Consider the following 23,371-nt stretch of genomic DNA (forward strand, 5'->3'; position numbering starts at 1 on the left):
CCCCTATGGTATTCGATAGGAGGTTAGAGAGCCTGTTCTGCCAGAGTACAGCTTGCTGCCTCTCTGAGAGATAGGCTTGAAACCATTCTAGGGTTTTGTGGTCTAAATGGAGATTTTTTAGGGTATTGTGAAGTAGTCGATGGTTCACCATATCAAAGGCCTTTGATAGGTCCAGAAAGAGAGCTGACGATATTTGTTTGTTATTCCGGTTGTGGTTAATTGTATCAGTAAATGAGAGAAGAGCCGTGGTTGTACTATGGTGTGGTCTAAAGCCATGTTGAGAACTGGAGAGTAGGTTGTTCTGGGTGAGATAGTAAAGGAGCTGTTTGTGCACACATTTCTCCATGATTTTGGCCAGAGGGGACAATATGGCTATGGGCCTGTAATTTGACAGTTCTGTCGATGTGCCTCCCTTATGGAGTGGGATTACATAGGATATTTTCCATATTGAGGGGATTTTGGCTTCAGTCAAGGTACGATTGATGAGTATCGAGATGGGGTAAGCTATGACATCAGCAGCTTTTTGTAAATATTCGGCTGGGAGGAGGTCAGCGGAGAGAGTAGTTGGTTTAAGTTTCTTCAACAGTGAGCATATATAGGCAGTGGGGACAGGTTGGAATTTAAAGGTGTGTATGGACTTTAGGGTGTTATCTGTAAACTGGGGGCAAGTAGTAGATAGCTGATTGGCTAGAGATTGTATTGTGTCCGTGAAGAAGCTATTAAAGGAATTGGCAACTTCCTCTGGGATTTTGTCTGATAGTTTTTCTGGGGTAGGAGTTGAGCTTTTACCTTGGTGGAGTAGTTTGTTTAAACTAGCCCAGAATTTTTGGGGGTTGTTTTGGTGTTTGTTTTGTAGTTGGCAGTAGTAGTTTTTTTTATCTAGGGTTGTAGATTTTTTGGTCAGATTTCTTTGCTGTATAAATTTAATACGATCGAGGGGGGACTTGGTTGTACGCCATATACTCCAGGTTTTGTTTCTTAGTTTATTTAGGGATTTAGACTCCTTTGTTAGCCAGGATGCTATATTAGTTTTAATTCTAATTTGTCTTTTTGGGGCGTTAGACTCAAGTATAGTTAGAAATGTGGTATTAAACTTAAATACTGCCTCCTCTAATGGGAGAAACTTGAGGGGTGCCCAGTTGTAGGATTTAAGTTCTGTCTGGAATTTTGAGAGGTCAAAGTGTTGCCTGTTTCTAACCGACCTATACATGGGCTGATTTGAGTATGTTATCTTGTTTTTCCTTAGGTAGGTGATGAGGTGATCGCTTAGGTCATTTGGTAGTGTCCCTGATACATAGTTAAGATTTTGACTGTTTATAAGGATCCAGTCAAGGATGCTCTCTTTTTGTTTGCTGTTACCTATTCTGGTAGAGGAAGTTATTGTCTGTTGGAATCCGTGGAGATTTATTGGTGTGGGATTTAACTCGGAGGAACAGAGGTTCCAGTCTAGGTTTACATCTCCTAGGATAATTGTTTCCTGAGGGTAATTGTTTGATAGCCAGCTTAGAAGATTCTCAATAGTTTCAGTGTTTTTCCCAGGGGGGATATAGGTTACCAATAGATTATTTTTTTTTTCCTTATTTAATTCTATTTTTAGTGCTAGTATTTCGGCATTGGAGATCTGGGGTGGCTGAATGGGGTTGATAGTGACACTTAGTGTGCTTTTGTAGAGCACAGCAATTCCACCGCCCTTTTTGTTTAGTCGGTCGACTCTGTGTATATTGTAGCCAGGTGGCATGATCTCAGTATCCTTGGTCCCTGGTTTCAGCCAGGTTTCAGTTAAGCACATTATTTCTGGGAGGTACATTCCTATTAGAGGAATCCATAGACAGCTATGTTATTATTTGGACAGAACAAAGCCTTTCAGGAAATCAGAACAACTTTTTGTGTCCTATGCTGTAGGAGCTCAAGGGTAGCCTATTACCAAACAGACAATTTCAAAATGGATAGGCCACTGCATACGGTTTTGTTACTCCTATCATGGGAAATCTGTCCCTACTGGCATCAGATCCCACTCCACCAGGGCCACAGCTACCTCTGCAGCCTTCCTTAGAGGAGTTCCTACCAAAGATATTTTAGAGTCTGCCACTTGGAGTTCTGTACATACCTTCACAAAACACTACCACCTGCCTTTATATTACAAAACTAGAGCAGGCTTTGCCACTGCTGTGTTGCAGGGCATTCTGGCTCATCCCAGTTCCACCTAGTGCCTACCACCCTGTGCGTAGCTTTGGGATTCTACCCATATGTGATTACTGCAGCTGTATGCATGATGAACATAATACAGTTTTGTACCTACCATAAATGTAGATGTTCGAGTGCTAATACAGCTGCAGTACAGGTTTCCCTCCCTCCTTCCCCTCTTGGTAAAGGACTAGTGGCTAACACCTCCTTTTACAACCTAATTTGGGTTATCCTCCTATGGTGTATTTGCTTGCAACTACTGTTTTTTGATTACATTGCATTTCTTGAATATATTTATAGATATAATTTATGTATTGCCTTCCTTCTGGGGGCACCTGACATCTGGGGCAAGAAAGACTGAAGAATATGGCGTTGGTTGTGTCTTGTATACCCCTGTCGCATTGACATCAGGAAAGAAAGCGACGACAACCGACGCCAGACCAAGACTTTGGAATTCGGCCGACCGAGGACCCGCCTGATGGCAGAGAACCCATATGTGATTACTGCAGCTGTATTAGCACTCGAACATCTACATTTATGGTAGGTACAAAACTGTACTTTTGCATGAGTGCCGGTTGACTGCTACTTGAGTTTCATCTATCGATTTGAAGCTGAAATCTTCTAAGGTGAAGTACCCCATCGAGGATCCTTTTTTCTTGCACTAACCAATGTCAGAAAAAGTTAACAATTGTCGCACTTTTGGAAAGCAAATACCACACCGAGACTTCCACTCTTACTGCGTCACTTGTTTAGGCCCAGACCACGACGTCTCCCATTGTCGCTTCTGTGCTTTGTTCAACGCCAGAACTATTCGTCGTCTGGTCCTTATTGTAGCCAGATATTTTCATTTACAGTCCTCAAATTCCGATATGGCTTGGGTAAGCCATCCGACAGCAGATCTTCCAAAAAAAAACATAAAGATAGACAGACCACACAGGTACACACCTACCGACGATGCTTTCGTTAAGCTACTTGTCAGTCCTCCAGTACTCAGTGAGGTGCTTTCACAGTCCCTAATGCCCACTTCACTTGATTAGCAGGCCGCTACCGTGACCCTTTGCGAGCCCAGTATGCCACAAAACTCTTCTTCGACTAAGGATCCTGCGGTCATCTTGACAGTTGTATCCATTTTTTAACCAGGGAACTGACTCATCTTTTCGTCTCCTCGAAGGGTCGACAAAGTATTTTAAGAGGCATATTTCTCATCTAGTATCTGAAACAATTCAGTCCCTCTTGTATTTCTGTTTTGCTTTGAAAAACTGACACACACACACTTCAGACCTAATGGCAGAATTTGCAGTACATATCTTAGAGGATAATATTTTTGCTGGTTATGTGAGCTGGAATTTCCAAATTGCAGATTCTTTGTGCCAGTCAACCTTAAATATTTCACAAGGAGGTGGCATCTTTAACATTCCAGTTCATACTTCTTGCCTATGGTAGGCACTGAGAATAGTCTATATTAATACAGTCTGCTTCCTGTTTTTATTTCAGAATATTGTAATGGAGGGAAGTACTTGATATGTTATGGATGTGCACTTGCATCTTCAGTTCTACTTGGATCGAACCAAATTGATAAGACAAGTCCCTAACTCTTTGTATCACTCTCCTTCAAGAAGATGAGGATCAGGCTATCAGAAATTACTGTAGTCAGGTGGCTGTTCAGCTGTATTAAGTAACTTAAGTATGACTGGCCCTTGATACCTGTACCAAAAGCTAATTTCACTAGGGTAGTGGCTACTCATCCTTTCTTTATGAATGGGTTTACCTTTACATAACCAAAAATCCCAAGTGCGATTACTCATATGAGTGAATCCAAAAAGCGAAACACAAAACTGCGACAGTGTCCAATGTTCGAAAACCACCAAATCGAAAAGCAGATTTGCTGATTTTCAAACAAAAAAGTTGAATACGAATTGTAATGCAGAGGGGCAAGCCCCCCCCTGCACCCCCATGTGGGGGGCTGCTCCCCCCCACTTTAATATACTAACTCTGAGATCGCACTACAGTGGGGAAAGGGTCCATTTTCCTATCTCCACTATAGTGCAATCCACACCCAAAATGCTGAATCTGCAATGTCAGTGCATTCACTCATTGCACATTCAAATCATTTTTCGTTCGATGTTTGGGAACTTAATGAACGTCCTTTCGAACTTCTGTCGTTCGCCTGTGTGCAGAACACCCACATGAAGGTAAACCTTATGAATGCTCTCCTGCATGGTAATTATGCATTTTGCATTAGCTAAAGGCTTCTCTGAATTACTTTCAGGCTTTCTGTTATTGGGCATATTCTAATGAGATATCTCCCAGGAGGATGCGCTGCGGAAATCTGTCATGTCAGAGGATGGACCTGATGCTTTCCAATGTGAAAATTACTTTTTTACAATCACAGTAGATCTGAGTGGTCAAGTGCATCTTTATTGACATTCCCAACTTCCATCCCCTTCTTCAGAGAGAATAAGTCCTAGCTGCAGTACTTGCAGTCTGTGCCAATTGTGCATAGACTGGAAGAGGTCTTAGACAAGTATGAGGCCAAGGACATTATTGGTAGAGGGGGGGAGGTGTCTGTAATCCAGGAAATTTTCAGGTGCCAAGTTACTAAACCTTGGGGTACCTCAAGTCCTGTCGGTCACTGAGGAAACACCTAATCACTCAGGTCAGGCATTATAACAAGTATATAGTTTTTCTTTACTTGTGTGTTTTTCTTTTGGTTAGTCTTCACCCAAAGGTCCTTACTAACGGTTACATGCAAACAGGTTAAGTTGGAAGTTGTATATGCATTTGACTCATGTCTATGCCTACTGAATAAGCTTCATTTTTCTGTTTAATGGCTTGGCTTTTGCACACTTTATTTTTTAACAATAATGCATATTCTGATTTGCTTTCTTATGCATATAATTGTATCCGTTATCTTTTGTTTGTGTTAATTTCCTGTACTTTGGGGTCTATTTAGATAATGTTTTATGTTATGAAATATAAATGCATGTTATTAGCAGTCGGGTTCTTGTGTTCATCTAAAGATTTATATGCCACTAAAAGCCATTATGTTTTTACCTTTTAAAGGTCCAGGCAACAATGCAGCAGCAGGAGGACAGTCCCGAGCCATGATCGCAGCTGCTGCCAGGCGAAGAGACTCCAGTCACAATGAGCTGTATTATGAGGAAGCAGAGCATGACAGGAGAGTGAAAAAGCGGAAAGCAAGGTAATCCTTTGTTTTGGATTAGCACTGCAACTTTACTTTTACTGGCTTATCTGTTTCAAAACTTTTAAGTATGTGCTAACTGAATTTGTAGATATTAATGTAATTTCCGCACAGGAATGGTAAACTTTCTCCTCAAATCAGAGTAAAAAAAATACGAAGTATGAATCTGTATTTAAATACCACTGCTTCAGTATGACTAATATAAATTTCATATAACAAATTAAAAAAAATGAACACACTTTATATTTTTTCAGCATTTTGAATGATGCATCTTTTGAGTTTAATCACAGTCATGGTAATGTGCTCTGAGTAATTGGACCAGGTTGCCCTGTGATTAGTTTCAGGCTGATTGACATGCCTGGGAGAATGTGTTAATTTGCCATTAATGAAAATGTTACAATGTATCCACTTTCCTGGTCCTAGAGAGTGATTTTTGTGGATTTTGCAGGTCTGACATTGTCAGTAGTCTTGTGCTTTTTACAAAATTTGATATTTTCCCTCAGAAGTCCCTTTATTCAGGGTATTCAATAATGCAAGATGGTACTGTGACATTGTGTGCCAAGTGTAGTAATGCAGTCAGACTCTGAGGCCCTCCTGTTCTTTTATACCACTCGAGATCAGTTTGGATGTCAATATTGATGCATATAGTTGAAATTTTCCCACGTTCCTTGCAGAGGTTGGCAGTGCAAAATATATTTTCATTCCCTCACTACCCAAGTGTATGGATAGCTACAGTGGGTGCAGCCTCCTCAGTAAGAATATGAATAACGGACGAGTGATGCATATTATTTGACTGCAGCAACAAAAACTGTTCATAGGTAGGTACAAGGCTATTGGCCCTAGGGCCTATATAAGCCTAGCCAAATGGTACCTTGGCTTTTGCCACCCAAGAAAATTATTTTCCTGTGCCCCTGTCAAGCAGAGCCACAGAAGTGATCCCCAGGGTGAATTTCCTATCTCCCATCCAATCATCAAGATTTTTCTTGAAGTGCTAATGAGGTTTGTTTGATATAGATAGATAGTTTGTTCCAGAGTATGGGAAGTCTCTGAGACTAGAATCTATCCCTCCAGCATGTTCTGTTTATTGTGGTGACAAGGTTCAGGTCCCTAGAGCGTGTAGCTTGGAGAGGTTGGGATTTCTTTATGTGGAGCATTCCAACAGCTCTGGGTTTGACATAGCTTTGTATGTTAGGCAGAGATCGCCTCTGAGTAGGTGATATGCGACAGAGTAAAGCTGGAGTTTTTTGAGACAGTCTGCGTAGGGCATCTGTTTGAGGCCGGTAATCCTCTTTGTGAGGTATTTCTGTGGCCTTTCCAGTTGTTTTAGATGTCTTGTGAGGTACATACCAAAAGGGGCGTTGTACTCTATAATGGGTCTAATGAGTAATGAGTAGAGGGGAACAATGACCTCTTTTTTCCTGGATTTGAAACCTTTTGTGATGAGGTGTGCCACGTAGAAGGATTTCCTGACTACTGTGGCAATGTGATTATCAAAGGAGAGACTACTGTCCACCTGTGTCCCAAGGTCTCTTGGCACACTTTCGGTGTTAAGTAGATTACCGCCTATGTGGTAGTTCATGGGTACAGAGTTTTTACCAAAAGGGGATGACAATGCACTTTTTGGCATTGAGCTTGAGGCCATGGCTTTGACACCAGGCATGTGTCTCAGTGAGGCCCTTTTGTAGGATTTCCACATCGTTAGGAGATTTGATTATGGCTCCTAGTTTGCAGTCATCTGCAAACTTTGTTATCTAAAGTCCTTCTTTGTTAGCCTGTACTTCAGAGAAGTAGATACCAAGCAAGAGTGGACCTAGGACTGAACCATGTGGTACTCCACTTGTCACTGGTCTGTAGCTGGATTTAGAGTCTGCTACTTTCACAGTGTTGGTTTGGTCAGTGAGCCAGTTGGCAACCCATCTTGTGACATAGGGATTTATACCTAGTTTGGTGAATTTGTCTATAATTCCAGAGTGGGGAATGGTGTCGAAAGCCTTGGCGAGATCTAGATAGGCTGTGTGTACCACCTTACCCTCATCTGCAGCTTTGGTGACTGCTTCAAAGAAGTCTGTCATGTTTAGGAGACATGATCTGCCTTTTACAAACCCGAACTGGGTAGGGTCCAGGGTTTGGTGATTACCAATGTCATTGTTTATAAGTTCAATGATGATACACTCCATAGCCTTGCAGACCAGGCTCGTTAGGCTAATGGGGCGGTAGTTCCCAGAGTCTGTGGTGGCTCCCCCTTTGTGGAGTGGGATAACCGCTGCTGTGCTCCATTCAGTCAACTGATGTCAGCAACAAATTATTTTCAGTCTATTTATGTAGTTTTGGGGTGTTGTAGCAGTAAGTCTAACCATGTTATTAACTATAAAAAAACCTTCAAGAAAGCATCCAAAAGAGCTGCATAACTGCAGGTTGCGGACCTCTTGTCTATAAGTAGTCTTACAGGCATTTGTGTGGCTGCCACTGTTCAGCTGAAACCCACAATGGCATTGTCTGTATTAACTCTGGAAGGAATATGATGTAAAGCACTTCTATAATGCCAGTAGTTTCACCCTACTGACATACTCCAGTTTCTGCAGATTCTGATCTTGTCCTGTGCTAGAGAAGGTTTGAGCTCACACCTATCGCCCCTTGCTCCCAATCACTGTGTGCTTTTTGGTGTAAGGATGCCACCCATTTCTTGATTAGTAAGCTGCAGCTCACATCTAAACAAATCTGATCCAAGGAGGCTGTCTCCTGAGTCACCCAGCCATATGTTGGGAATACTTGAGCCCGAGGGTTCTCAGCATGATCTGATGGCACTGGTTGAGGAGGATTTTCTGCTAGATGTTCTTCGTGTTTCACTGTTGCAGTCAGCACATTTGGGTTATCTGCCTGCAGGTAGCCCTCAGTCGGCCTAAATACCAGAGTCTTGGGATTTCTGCGTCGGATGCTGTCACTTCTTCCATGACGTCAGGGCGTCATGGGTGTAAAACATGCAGCCGAAGCAATTATATTAGTCTTTCTTGCCATGCAGTGCCCGAAGCAGAAGCAGTTCGCAAGTGCCGGCCTGCCTACTCCTCTGAAATTTTCGTTTTTCAAGTTTCAGCCCTGAAGTCTTCAAAAAGGTAAGTACCCCATTGGGGATCCTTTTTTCTTGCTCTAACCGATGTCAGAAAAAGTTAATAATTGTCTTGCCTGTGGAAAGCAAATACCTCAGAGATTTTCATTCTTACTGCGTCATCTGTTTAGGCCTATCGCATGATGTTCCTCTCTGTCGATTTTGTGCCTTGTTCAACACCCAAACTATTTGTCGTCTGGCTATTTTTGTCACTAAATTCTTCCACTCTCGTTCTCCGTATTCCGAAATGGCTTCGATAAGCGATCCGACTCCTGATCTTCCAAAGAAATGTAAGGGTAGAGACAGACCACATAGGTCGGTACTCAGTGAGGTGCCTTTGCAGCCCCTGATATTCAGTTCTACAGATTCGCAGGCCTCTGCTGAGACCCTTTCGGAGTCCGGTATGCCGCGAGTTGCTTCTTCGACTATGGAACCTGCGGATGTCTCTACGGTGGATGGGTCTGGAGCCACTGTGCAGGCACCGACGTCTGAGGGTGTATTACCAACCTTCTGATTGTGTTAAACTGGCATCTTCGTTTTTGACTAAAACTGCCGAGTTTCTCAGGCCCAGAGTTTGCACTTCACCTAGAAAACCGACGAACAAAGTGCATGCTTAAGCTCCCATGCCAAGGAAACAAATGTATAGAATGGCTGAAGACCCTATAACTTTAATTAGTGGAAGCCAGCCTTCCCCCTCTGTAAGACAAAGGATTGAGTTTCCTTCTAATTCTACAGACCGTGAACCTGATGACTGTGATCTCTCTGATTGCCAGGACATTCCCTTATCTACCTGTGAGGATTCCATCCCATCTGCCTCTCCTCCAGAGGACTTTTCTTTTTGTGAAACCTTGCATACCTTGAGAGCATTTCTGCTGGGAATGCCAGGACTACCCACAGTCCAATAAGAGACTCAGAGAATTTTTAGACTTGCTTCAGCACAGGCCTCTAGCTATACCCCGTGTTCTGCAGATTATATATGTCTTCTTGAAATCCAGCCTTACTCCTGATATCTTGCCTCCAGTGACCAGAAAACCTGACAAGTACTACAGAGTACCTGACTCCCAGAAGTTTCTCTTTAAGAATCCTACTGCAGATCCAGAGACCATTTCCCAAGGACCTAAAGGGAGTAAGGCTGTAATAGTCAAAAGCCCTACCCCTTCGGACAGGGACTCTAGGGCTCTAGCCAGATGGGGTAAGAAGATACACAACTCTGCTACTCTTGCCATCAGGGCTTTAAATTGCTAGTTTCACATGTTAAAGTATCAGCAACATATTGGAGATAATTAAACAGAAAATTATGTTGATTCCTGATTGTGCAGAACATAAAGATTTACAAGAGTTACTGCATTCTGCTAACCAAGTTGGAAAACATACTTTGCAATGTGGTTTTGATGCCTTAGAAGCATCTTGCAGGGCTGCTGTCACTGGGTCCGTTCTTAGAAGGCATGCCTGGGTTAAGGAACATATCTTGCCAGACTACGTCAAAGCAAAATTACTAGATGCACCACTAAATCAAGAACGCCTGTTTGGCAGTAAAGCAGAAGATGTTCTCAAAAAGATGGATGAAAAAACTAAATCTATGCAAACTGTTTTTCCTACAGGTACAGCCACCTAGATTCAGTAGGTATTGGCCTTTAAAAAACTGGTCCTTTCCAGTCCCTGCCAGACCTTTAGTCCTTACCCAGGGCCAGCATACCACCACGATTATAGTCTCAGGGTATGCATAGATCTAAGCAATGGAGTGCTCCCACCTCTAAAACAGGGAGTAGTAATACAACATCCTGTGGTAAAATCTCACATTGACTTATCCTTAATACTTCCACACCTTGCCCCCAAGTACTTGCACCCTTAGGAGGAAAACTTGCCCTACATGCAAAAAACTGGGAGTACATCACCCAGGACAGATGTGTCTTGAACATTGTATCCCAGGGATACAGATTCTACTTCCACTCACTGCCAACCCCAAGCGGATGGCCAGACCTCCTCCCACACCAGTGGGCAGAGGCCCAAAAGCAAGTACTTTCTCTTCTCAGTATCAAGGCTATTCGACCTGTCCCAGCAGAGCATAGGGGGCAAGGATTTTACTCCAGACTGTTTCTGCTACCCAGGAAAAAAAACTCTTAGCACCCTATCCTGGATCTGTCTATTCTCAACGCCTTCCTGGTGGTTCCAAGGTTCAAGAAGTTTACTCTCGAACAGCTGCTTCCCATGCTAGCCAAGGACTCCTGGCTAGCCACCCTAGACTTAGCTTATCTGAACATCCCCATAAGGGAATCTTGCAGGAAATACCTATGTTTCAGAGCAGGCTCTATGCATTATCAGTTCTCTGCACTTCCCTTTGGCTTATCTACTGCACCCAAGGTATTCACTAAATGCCTAGCTCCATCCTTTGCATAAGTGCAAGCAGAGAAAAATTCAAATTTACACATACTTGCAAATTTGCCTGATTCAGGCGGACAGTCAGGAATTGCTACTCCAGCACCTGACATTTGTAAAGAGATTTCTAACTTCACTGGGGTACACCATCAACGAAAAGAAATCACATGAGGTACCCAGCCAACAGATTGTATTCCTGAGAGCAAACTTGAACACAACTTCCCATATGGCATTCCTCACTCCAGAAAACAAATGTATTTGACAAACTACTTCAATCTACTGGCCACCAAACCCAGCTATCTGCAAGAAAAATACTGTAAAACCTAGGGTTCATGGCCTCTTGCATTCTCCTAATTCCATATGCAAGACTGCATATGAGGAAACTTCAGTGGTACTTAAAAAGTCTCTGGTGTCAACTTTCTCAGGATCTGGAAACAATGATTCCTATCATTCCTTGCCTAAGTGCAGAGGTTCTTTGGTGGTCTGAGGCCTGCTATCACAACAAAGAACTCCCTTTCACTCTACCTCCTGCTGCCCAAACCCTAACAACAGATACATCAGACTAGGCACGGGGGGCTCACATGGCAGGAGAAGGTATTCAAGGCAAATGGAGCCCAAAGAAATGCACCTGCATATCAATCAAAAAGAAGTGTTTGCTCTGACAGCCTTCAAACGCCTTATTCTTCCAGGGCAGCTATTGATAAAGGTAGACAAACACCACAGTTATGTGGTACATAAACACACTAGGGGGAACCCATTCCTACCCACTCTGCAGGTTAGCCATGGCTCTGCAGGACACAGCCTTGAGCAACCAAGTGCACCTGCAAGTTCAGATGTTCTTCATGTTTCACTGGTGCAGTCATCACATTTGGGATTTTCTTCGTTTCACTGTTGCAGTCATCACATTTGGGTTATCTACTTGCAGTAGCCCTCAAGTCGGCCTGATTATCAAAGTCTTGGGTCCTGCGTCATTTGCTGTCTTATCTTCCATGACGTCAGGCAGTCAGTGGTATAAAGCATGCAGCCGACGTCATTACATTAGTCTTTCTTGCCGCACGGTGCCAGAAGCAGTTTGCAAGTGCGGGTCGGCCGACTCCTGAAATTTTCGTTTTTGAGTTTCAGAACTGAAGTCTTCAACTAAAGCTAAGTACCCTGTTGGGGAAACTTTTTTCTTGCTCTTTACTGATGTCAGTAAAGGTTAATAATTGCATTTCTTGTGGAAAGCAAATACATCATAAAGATTTTCATTCGTACTGTATTCCTTGCAAAGGCCCTGACCACGACATACCTCACTGTCAGTTATGTGCCTTATTTAACCAACGAACTATCTGTCGTCGGTATATTTACGCTTCTAAATATTTCTGTTCTCTGTTCAGTTATCCAGATATGTCGTCGGTAAGCCACCCGACTACCGGCATTCCGAAAAAACACAAAGATAAAGACAGAGACAGACCGCCTAGAACCAAAGCTGCCGACGACATTTCTAAGCCAGTCACCAGTTCGCCGGTACTCAGTGAGGCACTTTCACAGCTCCTCATACCCGCTAATTCTGATTCGCAGGCCTCTACTGAGACCCATTTGGAGTCCGGTATGCCACGAGATGCTTCATCTGTGGAACCTGCGGATGTCTCTACCTTGGATGGGTCTGGAGCCGCTGTGCAGCTACTGGTTTCTGAGGGTGTATTCAGGCCTACGGACTTGCATATTATACCGACGCCACCTTCTTCTTTAAGGTCTACAGTTCGATCCATGCCTAGAAAACCGACGCCCAGGCTGCATGCTCAGGCTTCTATGCCTAAAAAACAAATGATAAGAATGGCTGAAGACCTTATAACTTTAATCAGAGGAAGCCAACCTTCCCCTTCTAAGAGACCTAGAACTGAATTTGCTTATGAGTCTTCTAACCAAGATTCTGAAATTTGTTTCTTCTGATGACCTGGATTTATCCTTATCTGCTTATGATGATTCTGATGCAGAGGACTCTATTCCCTCTGCATCCCCTCCAGAGGATTTCTCTTTTGGTGAAACCTTGCATACTCTTAGGATGCATTTCCGCTGGGAAAGCAAGAATTACTCTGATTCAAAAAAGAGGCTCTGGGACTTCTTACTCCTGCCTCAACACAGGCCTTTAGCTATCCCTCCTGTACTAGACATTGTTGATGCCTTTTCGGAATCTAGTTTGGCCCCAGATTCTTTGCCTCCTGCTCCCAGAAAATCTGATGGGTATTACAGGGTTCCTGATTCTCACAAGTTCCTTTTTAAAAATCCTGCTGAGGATCCTTTGACTATTTCACAGTGACCCAAGGGCATTAAGGCTACTACTGCCAAAAATCCTACCCCTTCTGATAGAGAGATTCCAGGGCGCTGGATAGATGGGGTAAGAAGGTATACACTTCTGCAACCTTGACCATTAGGACCTTAAACTGTCAGTTTCATATGTTAAAGTATCAGCAACATATTATTGGATTGCTTAAACAGAAAATGATGTTGATTCCTGTCTGTGCTGAAAATAAAGATTTACAGGATTTCATGCATTCTGCTGAACAGGTTGGAAAACATACTTTGCAATGTGAGTTTGATTCATTAGAGGCCTCTTGCAGGGCTGCTGTTACTGGGTCTGTAGTTAGAAGGCATGCTTGGCTTAAGAAACAATCTTTGCCAGATCATGTTAAAGCTAAATTGTTGGATGCTCCCTTAATTCAGGACTGCCTGTTTGGCAACAAAGCAGAAGTTCTTAAAAAGATGAAGGAAAAAGCTAAATCTATGCAAACGGTTAGATTTCCTACAAGTTCAGCCTCCAAGATTTAGTAGGCATTGGCCCTCTAAGAATTGGTCTTTTCCTGTCTCTTCCAGGCCTTCTCAGCCCAAACCCAGAACCAGCAGAAGCCCCAGGGTGCGCACAACACTAAGCAGTGGGGAGTTTCCGCTTCCAAATCAGGGAGTAGTAAGACTCCCCCCTATGGAAAGCTGTCTCAATGACTTGACTTTAAAACTTCCAAGCATTTCTCAACTGACTGCTCCTTTAGGGGGAAAGATTGCTGTATAGGCCAAAAACTGGGAACTCATTACCCAGGACAAATGTGTTTTAAATATAGTTTACCAAGGATACAGATTTCACTTCCACACGTTACCAACCCCAAACGGTTGGCCAGATCTACCCCCAAATCAATGGGCAGGGGCTCAAAAGCAAGTACTCTGTCTCGTAAGCATAAAGGCTATTCAAACTGTACCAGAAGAGGGAAAGGGACAAGGTTTTTATTCAAGACATTTCCTGGTACCCAGAAAAGACCATTCATGGCATCCTATCCTGGACCTTTCTACCTTAAACACTTTTTTGGTGATTCCAAAATTCAAGATGCTAACTCTTCACCAGCTACTTCCTGTGCTAGGCAGAGATGCCTGGTTGACAACACTGGATTTAAAGGAAGCCTACCTGCCCATCCCAATCGGGGAATCTTGCAGAAGATACCTACGCTTCAAAGCAGGCTACATGCAATATCAGTTCTCTCACTGCCCTTTGGCTTATCTACTGCGCCCAGGGTATTTACAAAGTGCCTAGCGCCTGTCATTGCATTTTGCAGGCAAAGAAAAATTCAAATATACCCATACTTGGACGATTGTCTAATTCAGGCAGAAAGCTAGGACATACATGTTCATCGTGCATACAGCTGCAGTCATAACAGATGGGATGTCCTTCATGGATGCATCTGCAGTCATAACAAGTGGGTTGTCCTGTCGTCAGGCAGCCCTGCAGTCGGCCGGATTCCAAAGTCCGGGTCCGGCTTTGGCTGATGTCGCACTCCACCCGACGTCATCTCTGTTGGTCTTCGGGTATAAAAGCATCAGCCGACGCCATTTTCCTCAGTCTTTCTTGCCGCGTGGCGCCCGAAGCAGAAGCTGTTCGCAAGTGCCGGTCGGTCGGATCCAGAGATTACTTCTACCGAATACTACCAAGACTTCTAAAGCTAAGTACCCGTTGGGGACTCTTTCTTGCCTCAGCCGATGTCAGAAAAAGTTAACAATTGTTTAACCTGTGGGAAACAAATACCTCATAAAGATTTCCACTCTTACTGTCTGCCTTGTTTAGGCCCAGCCCACGACGTAGCAGCCTGTTCGCCTGTGCCTCCTTCAACCGACGACGCTTAGGCGTCGGTCGGAGTTTGCAGAACAGTTTTTCGGTACTGATTTTGCGTACATTATGCCGCCGGATCCTCCGACTACCCAATCTTCAAAACGCAAAGATAAAGACCGACACTCGCGGTCCGCGGTTTCGGCGAAACCACGGTAAAGCAAATCATGAGTGTCTCGGTTTCGGCCGAAACCGAGAAAACTGATCAAAGTACAGCTGAACCTATTCTTACAACTGAGGCCCCTGCTACAACTCTTGAATCGACCTCAGAAATTTTACCCACTACGGTGGTTGACTTATCAGACACCATCCCCTTGGATGTCTCTACCCCAGCACGTGGTGCTGCTAGGCCTCCAGCAGCCATGTCCATTAAGGCCTTCGCCAGGGCTAAAGCAGCCAAGACTACTAAATCAGTGCCTGTTAACCCCCACATCCAGGCCCTCTTCTAGTTCTCAAATGCTTTCTTTGGCAGAAGATTTAATTTCTTTAATTAGAGGATCTCAATCTCACCCAGACAGGGCCTCTCAGCCCCCAGAGAAGAGACCTAGGGCAGAGCCCCTGAGCCAGTGTCTTCTGATGATTCTGCTGATGAATCAGACATTACTGACCAGCCAGAGGCTCCCTTCTCCAATTTTGAAGATTCTGATGCTGAAGAATCCATTCCAGCTGCTTCCCCACCAGGAGAATTCTCCTTTGGGAAACCTTGCATGCCATGCGAGAACAGTTCCAATGGCAGCAACAGGATTTTCAGACTCCAGAAAAGACTTAGGACCTTTCTGCACCTCCCACAGCACAGGCCCTTAGCTATACCTCCTGTTCTCTCTGTGGTGGATGATGCTTTCAATGATGTTTGCTCCGCTCCAGATTCTTTACCCCAGCCCCTGCCAAACCAGACAGATTTTACAGGGTGCCAGATACTCATCACCACCTTTACAAGGCCCCACTTGCAGACCCAGAAACTATATCCCAGGGTCCCAAGGCAGTAGCCGCGACCACAGCTAAAACCCTATTCCTTCTGAAAGGGAAGCAAGGTCATTAGACAGATGGGGTAAAAGGTCTACACTTCAGCTACTCTCTCAGCTAGAGCTTTAAACTGTCAGTTTCACATGATACAATACCAAGAGTTTATGCTTGATCAGTTAACTAAAAACTAACCACTGATGAATCTCTTGATAAGAAATATGTATTAGAGATGGTAAATAACATACAACAGGTTAGCAACCATTCCTTAAAATGTGGCTATGATGCACTGGAGGCTTCATTTAGATCAGCCATGACAGGCACAGTGATAAGAAGGCATGCATGGCTAAAGGAACAAGCTTTACCGGATCATGTTAAAGCTAAGTTGCTAGATGCTCCTATGGACAAGACAAGTTTGTTTGGTACACCTGCCCAGCAGGTTATGAAGAAAATGGAAGAAAAGGCAAAATCTGTTCAAACTGTTAAAGATTTCTTGCAGGTTCAACCCCAAGGTTTAGCAGGAACTGGCCTGCCAAAATTGGTCCTTTCCTGACTCCACAAAATTTCAAAGGGGCAGGAATAGTCGCTCCAGAGGCAGAAACCAATCCAGAGGAGGTGCCTACAGAGGACGACAGTGGCAAGGTAACAACAGAGGCACAGACGCAGCCACTGCCACTACATCAGCACAACCACAGTGACTTAATCCTAACTCCGCCTACCAGGGAACAAATAGCAGCTCCTCTAGGCGGAAAGTTAACCTTATTTTCAAAGAACTGGCACTACATAACAAAAGACAAGTGGATTTTACAAACCATAGATCAAGGTTACCGGTTTCACTTCCACACTTTACCAGTCAAAAGAGGAATGCCAAATCTACCTCCAAATCAAAAACAGAGGCTCTACGCCAGATAATGGAGTTAGCAAACATGAGAGCTGTGGAAAGAGTGCCAACAGCAGAACAAGGAAAGGGGTTCTATTCCAGACTATTCCTAGTTCCAAGAAAGGAAAAGAGTTGGAGACCAATTCTCGACCTGTCCACCTTAAATACATACATCATTGTCCCAAAATTCAAAATGCTGACCCTACAGCAACTTCTTCCCATGCTGGGCAAGGAGTCTTGGCTGGTAACTCTAGATCTCAAGGAGGCATACCTGCACGTCCCCATTCGACCAATCTGCAGAAGATACCTCAGATTTCTTGCAGGATCAGAGCACTATCAATTCTCAGCATTGCCCTTTGGCTTATCTACTGCCCAGAGTATTCACAAAATGCCTGGCATCAGTAATCTCCCATTGCAGACTACAGGAATTCAGATTTACCCATACCTGGACGACTGCCTACTACAAGGGGACAACAAAAGCAAGCTGACAACAGATTTACAAAGGGTCATTTACTTGCTACAAGGACTGGGATACACAGTCAATTTACAAAAGTCAAGGCTGATACCATCCCAAACAAGGACATTCTTGGGCGCGGAATTGGACACAGTACAACAAATGGCATTCCTGACTACAGAAAAACAAAAGAACTTCCTCTTTACTTCTTGGCACTAACAAAACTGAACGAGTTAACAGCAAGAAAATTTCTGCAGGCCTTGGGCTTCATGGCATCATGCATAATCTTGGTCCCATTTGCCAGACTACATATGAGGAAACTACAGTGGTACCTAAAGAATTTATGGTCCCAACACAGACACAGTCTAGAAACAGAAATCCCACTAATTCCATGCTTAAAACAGGAGTTCCTATGGTGGGCTCAGGCATGCCAGTCAAACCCAGGCCTACCCTTTCGCAGATGTCAACCAAGCCAGACCATCACAACAGACGCTTCAGACCTAGGATGGGGGCCCACATGCTGGACAAATGCGTGCAAGGATTGTGGACACAGGATCAACTTCACCTGCACATCAATCTAAAAGAAATGCTGGCAGTAAAACTGGCAATCCAAAAGTTCAAACCATTCCTCAAAGAGGGCCAGTTGATGATAAGGACAGACAACACCACAGTCATGTGGTACATCAACAAACAGGGAGGCACTCATTCATACCCCCTATGCAGAATGACCTTGGAGCTGTGGACCCTGGCACTCAGCTACAACATTCAGTTACAGGCAATGTTTGTACCGGGAAAGACAATACTCTAGCAGACATATTAAGCAGAACCACTTCGATGCCCACGAATGGAAGCTGCACCCGGATATCTTCAAGACCATCTCAAAGAAATGGGGAATGCCACAGATAGACCTATTCGCATCACCTCTCAATCACCAGCCCAATAAATTCTGCACAAGGACATTCCACCCACTAGCATGGAAAGTGGACTCACTCTCCTTCAACTGGAAAGGCCTAACAGCATATGCATTCCCACCTCTTCCTTTGATACACAAGGTACTACTAAAATCAAGGAAGAACGTCCAAGGATAATCCTGATAGCCCCAAACTGGCCAAGACAACACTGGTACCCACTACTGAAGAGCATGTCTCGAACAATATGTGGCCAATACCCTGATGCCTTTGATGTTAACTCAGAACAACTACAGCATCATACATCCAAACCTAAAACGCTGCAACTGACTGCATGGAACATCACATAGCAGCAGCTAATCCAGAACTTTCCCAAAGAGTTAAAGACATTATTCTTGAAGCACGCAGACCTTCAACAAGAAGGAACTATGCTGGAAAATGGAAAAGGTTTGTCATTTGGAGTACCGAAGAGGAAAAGATGTGTCAAACATAGATATGCCTAACATTCTGGAGTATCTGGCGAACTTCTTCATTCAGGCCTGTCCTACTCCTCCATCAAGATACATGCATCAGCTATTTCAGCAGAATACAGCTTTGATCCACCTGTTTTTCGCACCCTTTGCTCAGGCAGTTCCTCAGAGGAATCAAGAATGTAAAACCTCCAAGGAAACCACCATTACCAGCCTGGGATTTAAACTTTGTGCTAGAAAAGTTGACACTATCACCCTTTGAACCAGCAGCAACAGCAGACCTACAACACCTGTCATGGAAAACTGCTTGCCTACTGGCAATTACTTCAGCAAGGAGGGTTTCAGAACTACAGGCCTTAATGGCAGTGCAACCCTTCCTAATCTTCCACCAAGATAGAGTGTCCATGAGAACTAATCCTACATTTATGCCCAAGGTGGTATCCAGAGTATCTTTAAACCAGGCAATCCACCTACCTACCTTCTTTCCCAACCCACAAAACAGAGGGAAAGAATACTGCATACCTTGGATGTACATAGACAGCTACGCTACTACTTGGACAGAACAAAAATAGCAGAAAGACTGACCAACTTTTGTAGCCTATGCAACAGGAAGGGAAGGAAAAGCTATTCAGACAATCTCCAAATGGATAGGAAATTGCATACGATACTGTTACTCCTTCCATGGAAAACCAATTCCACAAAACATAAGACCTCATTCTACAAGGGCAACAGCCACTACCACAGCCTTCTTACGAGGAGTGGCAACCAAAGACATTATTGAGGCGGTTACTTGGACCTCCGTGCATACATTTGCCAAGCATTATAATTTGCCTCTATATTCCAGATCCCGAGCAGGGTTTGCCACTGCTGTACTGCAAGGGATCCTAAACACACCATAATCTACTTTTATCCTCCTCGCCTAGTTGGCTATGGTATTCTACCCACTTGTTATGACTGCAGATGCATCCATGAAGGACATAGTACAGTTTTGTACCTACCATAAATGTAGATGTCCGAACTGGATAGCATCTGCAGTCAGGATTACCTCCCTCCTTCCCTCTGTGGTACTCCTAGGGTGTTTACCCTCCTAATAGCTAGCTGTTGGGGAGTCTTTTATGGTGTATTTGTTTGTATATATGTACATATATGCTTATTGTTGTGTTTACCTCTATCTATTTGGAAACATTGGCATCTATCCAAATTTTAGCCTGCAAGAGGGCTACTGGCATCTGGGGCAAGAAACACTGAGGAAAATGGCGTCGGCTGATGCTTTTATACCCGAAGACCAACAGAGATGACGTCGGGTGGAGTGCGACATCAGCCAAAGCCGGACCCGGACTTTGGAATCCGGCCGACTGCAGGGCTGCCTGACGACAGGACAACCCACTTGTTATGACTGCAGATGCTATCCAGTTCGGACATCTACATTTATGGTAGGTACAAAACTGTACTTTCTCCTGCCGTCAGGTGGGTCCTCGGTCGTCCGAATTCCAAAGTCTAGGTCCGGCGTCGGTTGTCGTCACTTCTTCCCTGACGTCAGTGCGACAGGGGTATAAAGGAACCAGCCAACGCCATTTTCTTCAGTCTTTCTTGCCGCGCGGTGCCCGAAGCAGAAGCATTCCGCAAGTGCTGGTCGGCCAGCTCCTGAGATTACGAAAATTTGGAAACCGAAGTCTTCTTAAAACCTAAGTACCCCGTTGGGGAAACTTTTCTTGCCTCAGACTGATGTCAGACAAAGTTAATAATTGTATTTCTTGTGGGAAGCAAATACCGCATAAGGATTTCCATTCCCTCTGTATACCTTGTTTAGGCCCATACCACGACGTCTCGGTCTGTCGCTTTTGTGCTACATTCAACAAACGCACTATTAAGCGTCGGGCAGAGTTCGACCAGCATTATTTTGGGAAAGCATTTAACTATACTATGTCATCGGATACTCCGACTCCGGTTTTGTCTAAAAAACGCAAAGACAAGGACCGACACACGAGGTCTGCGGCCTCTACCGACACCACGCCAAAGCTGACTACACGTGGTCCTGTTCTCAGCGAGGCGCCTACGCAGCCCCTGACTACCGACGACACTTCTTTGACTGCGTCTCCTGTGCTCGAGGTCGCAGGCTCCTCGGCCCACACCCCGACTACAGATACCGAAGCCACTCTTGGCGTTGAAACTCAGAATGTGGACAGGTCCACCTCCACTCAAGGTGTCTTCAGACCTTCCTCTTCTTTCTCCATCAAGGCTTTCACAAAGTCTAAAGAAACCATGCAGTCTAAGAGACCAGCTACACAGGGCCCATCTCCAGGCCCCATGCCTAAGAAACAGATGCTTAAAATGGCTGAGGATTTAATTACTCTTATCAGAGGTTCTCAGCCCCCACCGGACAAAAGGCCCAGAGTGGAGGAAGATTCCCCCTCCTCTGATCAGGGCTCCATTATTTCAGAGCACTCTGATCAGGAACATTCTTACTTCCCTTTTGAAGACTCTGATGCGGAGGAGTCCATCCCTTCTGTATCCCCCCTGAGGATTACTCATTTGGGGAAACTTTGCATACCTTAAGGGAACACTTCCACTGGGAAGGCCAGGATTATTCAGATTCCAAGAAAAGGCTCAGGGAATTTCTCTTGCTACCTCAGCACAGGCCTCTGGCTATACCTCCTGTCTTGGACATCCTAGATGATGTTTACTCAGAGGCCTGCCTTAACCCAGACTCTCTACCTCCAGCTCCAGTTAAGCCCGACAGGTACTACAGGGTTCCTGACTCGCACCAATTTCTATACAAAAGCCATGCTGCTGACCCAGAAACCATCTCACAGGGCCCCAAGGGGGTTAAGGCCTCCATTGCTAAAAATCCATTGCCTTCCGAGAGAGATTCCAGATCCTTAGAAAGGTGGGGAAAAAGGTATATACCTCGGCTACCTTATCCATGAGGGCCTTAAACTGTCAGTTTCATATGCTAAAATACCAACAGTTTTTGTTATCACAATTGAAAAGTAAAATGTCACAACCAGACTTGAAGGAATTGCAGGATTTGATGCATAGTGCAGAGCAAGTGGGTAAGCATACCTTACAATGTGGTTTTGATGCTCTAGAGGCCTCATGTAGAGCTGCTGTTACAGGATCAGTCATACGTACGCATGCCTGGCTCAAGGAACAAGCCTTGCCTGATCATGTCAAAGCTAAATTACTAGACGCCCCTCTTCAAAAGGATGTACTATTTGGTGCTAATGCTGTGGAGGTATTAAGGAAAATGGAGGAAAAGGCTAAATCAGTGCAAACTGTCAAAGAATTTCTATAGGTTCAACCCCCACGTTTTAGTAGAAATTGGCCTTCCAAAAACTGGTCCTTTCCTGCCACAGACAGACCCCAAAGAGGCAGATACAGGCGCTCGAGGGGCAGAGGACAATCCCAAGGATCGTTCCGCTCCTACACAAAGAGGTGGTGAGGACAAGTCGCAATCTTTCAGAAAGCAAATCCAATGACTTTCCCCTTTGCATGCCAACCAGGTCTCAAATGGCAGCCCCCTTAGGAGGAAAGCTGGCATTATTTTCAAAAAATTGGCATATTGTCACAAAGGACAAATGGATCCTGGGCATTATAAACAGAGGCTACAAATTCCATTTTCACACTCTTTCATAAATGAGAGGCATGCCAAACCTGCCACACAATCAAAGGGCAGAGGCACAAAGGCAAATTTACAGATCTCATAAACATGAAAGCTATTCAAGAGGTACCTACGCACGAACAAGGTCAAGGTTTTTATTCCAGGCTATTTCTGGTGCCAAGGAAGGGAAAAGATTGGAGACCTATTTTGGATCTATCCATCCTAAACACATTTCTACTCGTACCAAAATTCAAGATGCTCACTCTACAGCAACTTCTTCCCATGTTGGGCAAGGAGTCTTGGCTGGTAACATTGGACCTCAGGGAGGCATACCTGCATGTCCCAATCAGACAAAATTGCAGAAGGTACCTCAGATTTCTTGCAGGTTCAACCCATTATCAATTCTCTGCATTGCCCTTTGGCTTATCTACTGCACCCAGAGTATTCACAAAATGCCTGGCATCAGTAATTGCCTACTGCAGACTTCAAGGGATACAAATATACCCCTATTTGGACGACTGCCTGATCCAAGCGGACAGCAAGCCCATTCTTCTGAAACATCTGGCTTATGTAATAATGTTATTGAACTCTGGGATACACAGTCAACAAAAAGAAATCAAGGCTAATACCCTTTCGGAAGATAATTTTCCTGGGTGCCAATTTGGACACAAACACCCAGATGGCCTACCTCACGCCAGAGAAGCATGGGCAACTAATTCAGTACTTCAGAACACTAGCAAATTGCACCAGGTTGACTGCAAGGAAAATCCTGCAGGCTCTGAGATTCATGGCATCGTGCATCTTACTAATCCCATGTGCAAAGCTGCATATGAGGAAACTACAATGGTACCTGAAAAACATATGGTCTCAACACAGCCGCAGTTTGGAAACAGTAATACCACTAATTCCATGTCTGCAAAAGGAATTTCTGTGGTGGGCTCAAGCATGTCAAACAAACACAGGTCTTCCATTCAGCAAGCCTCAAGCAAATCAAGTCATCACAACAGACGCCTCTGACTACGCCTGGGGGGCGCACATGACAGATTCAGGGCAACTGGTCCCAAAAAGAAGAGCACCTTCACATCAATCAAAAAGAAATGCTAG

At 44.3% G+C, this 23,371-nt stretch overlaps 1 protein-coding gene across 1 annotated transcript in view; it reads left to right on the plus strand.

Annotated features, from left to right (window-relative positions):
* LOC122803142 (vang-like protein 1) overlaps positions 1 to 23,371 on the plus strand; it is a 644,451-nt gene that overhangs the window by 386,089 nt on the left and 234,991 nt on the right. The window contains exon 7 of the mRNA XM_044072763.1: positions 5,248 to 5,386. Within this exon, the coding sequence (XP_043928698.1) occupies positions 5,248 to 5,386 (139 nt within the window). The remainder of the gene's footprint in view (positions 1 to 5,247; positions 5,387 to 23,371) is intronic.

The sequence above is a fragment of the Protopterus annectens genome, chromosome 5.part1 (assembly GCF_019279795.1).
Source record: "Protopterus annectens isolate FY-2018-M chromosome 5.part1, PAN1.0, whole genome shotgun sequence".
In the NCBI taxonomy this organism is placed as follows: Eukaryota; Metazoa; Chordata; order Ceratodontiformes; family Protopteridae; genus Protopterus; species Protopterus annectens.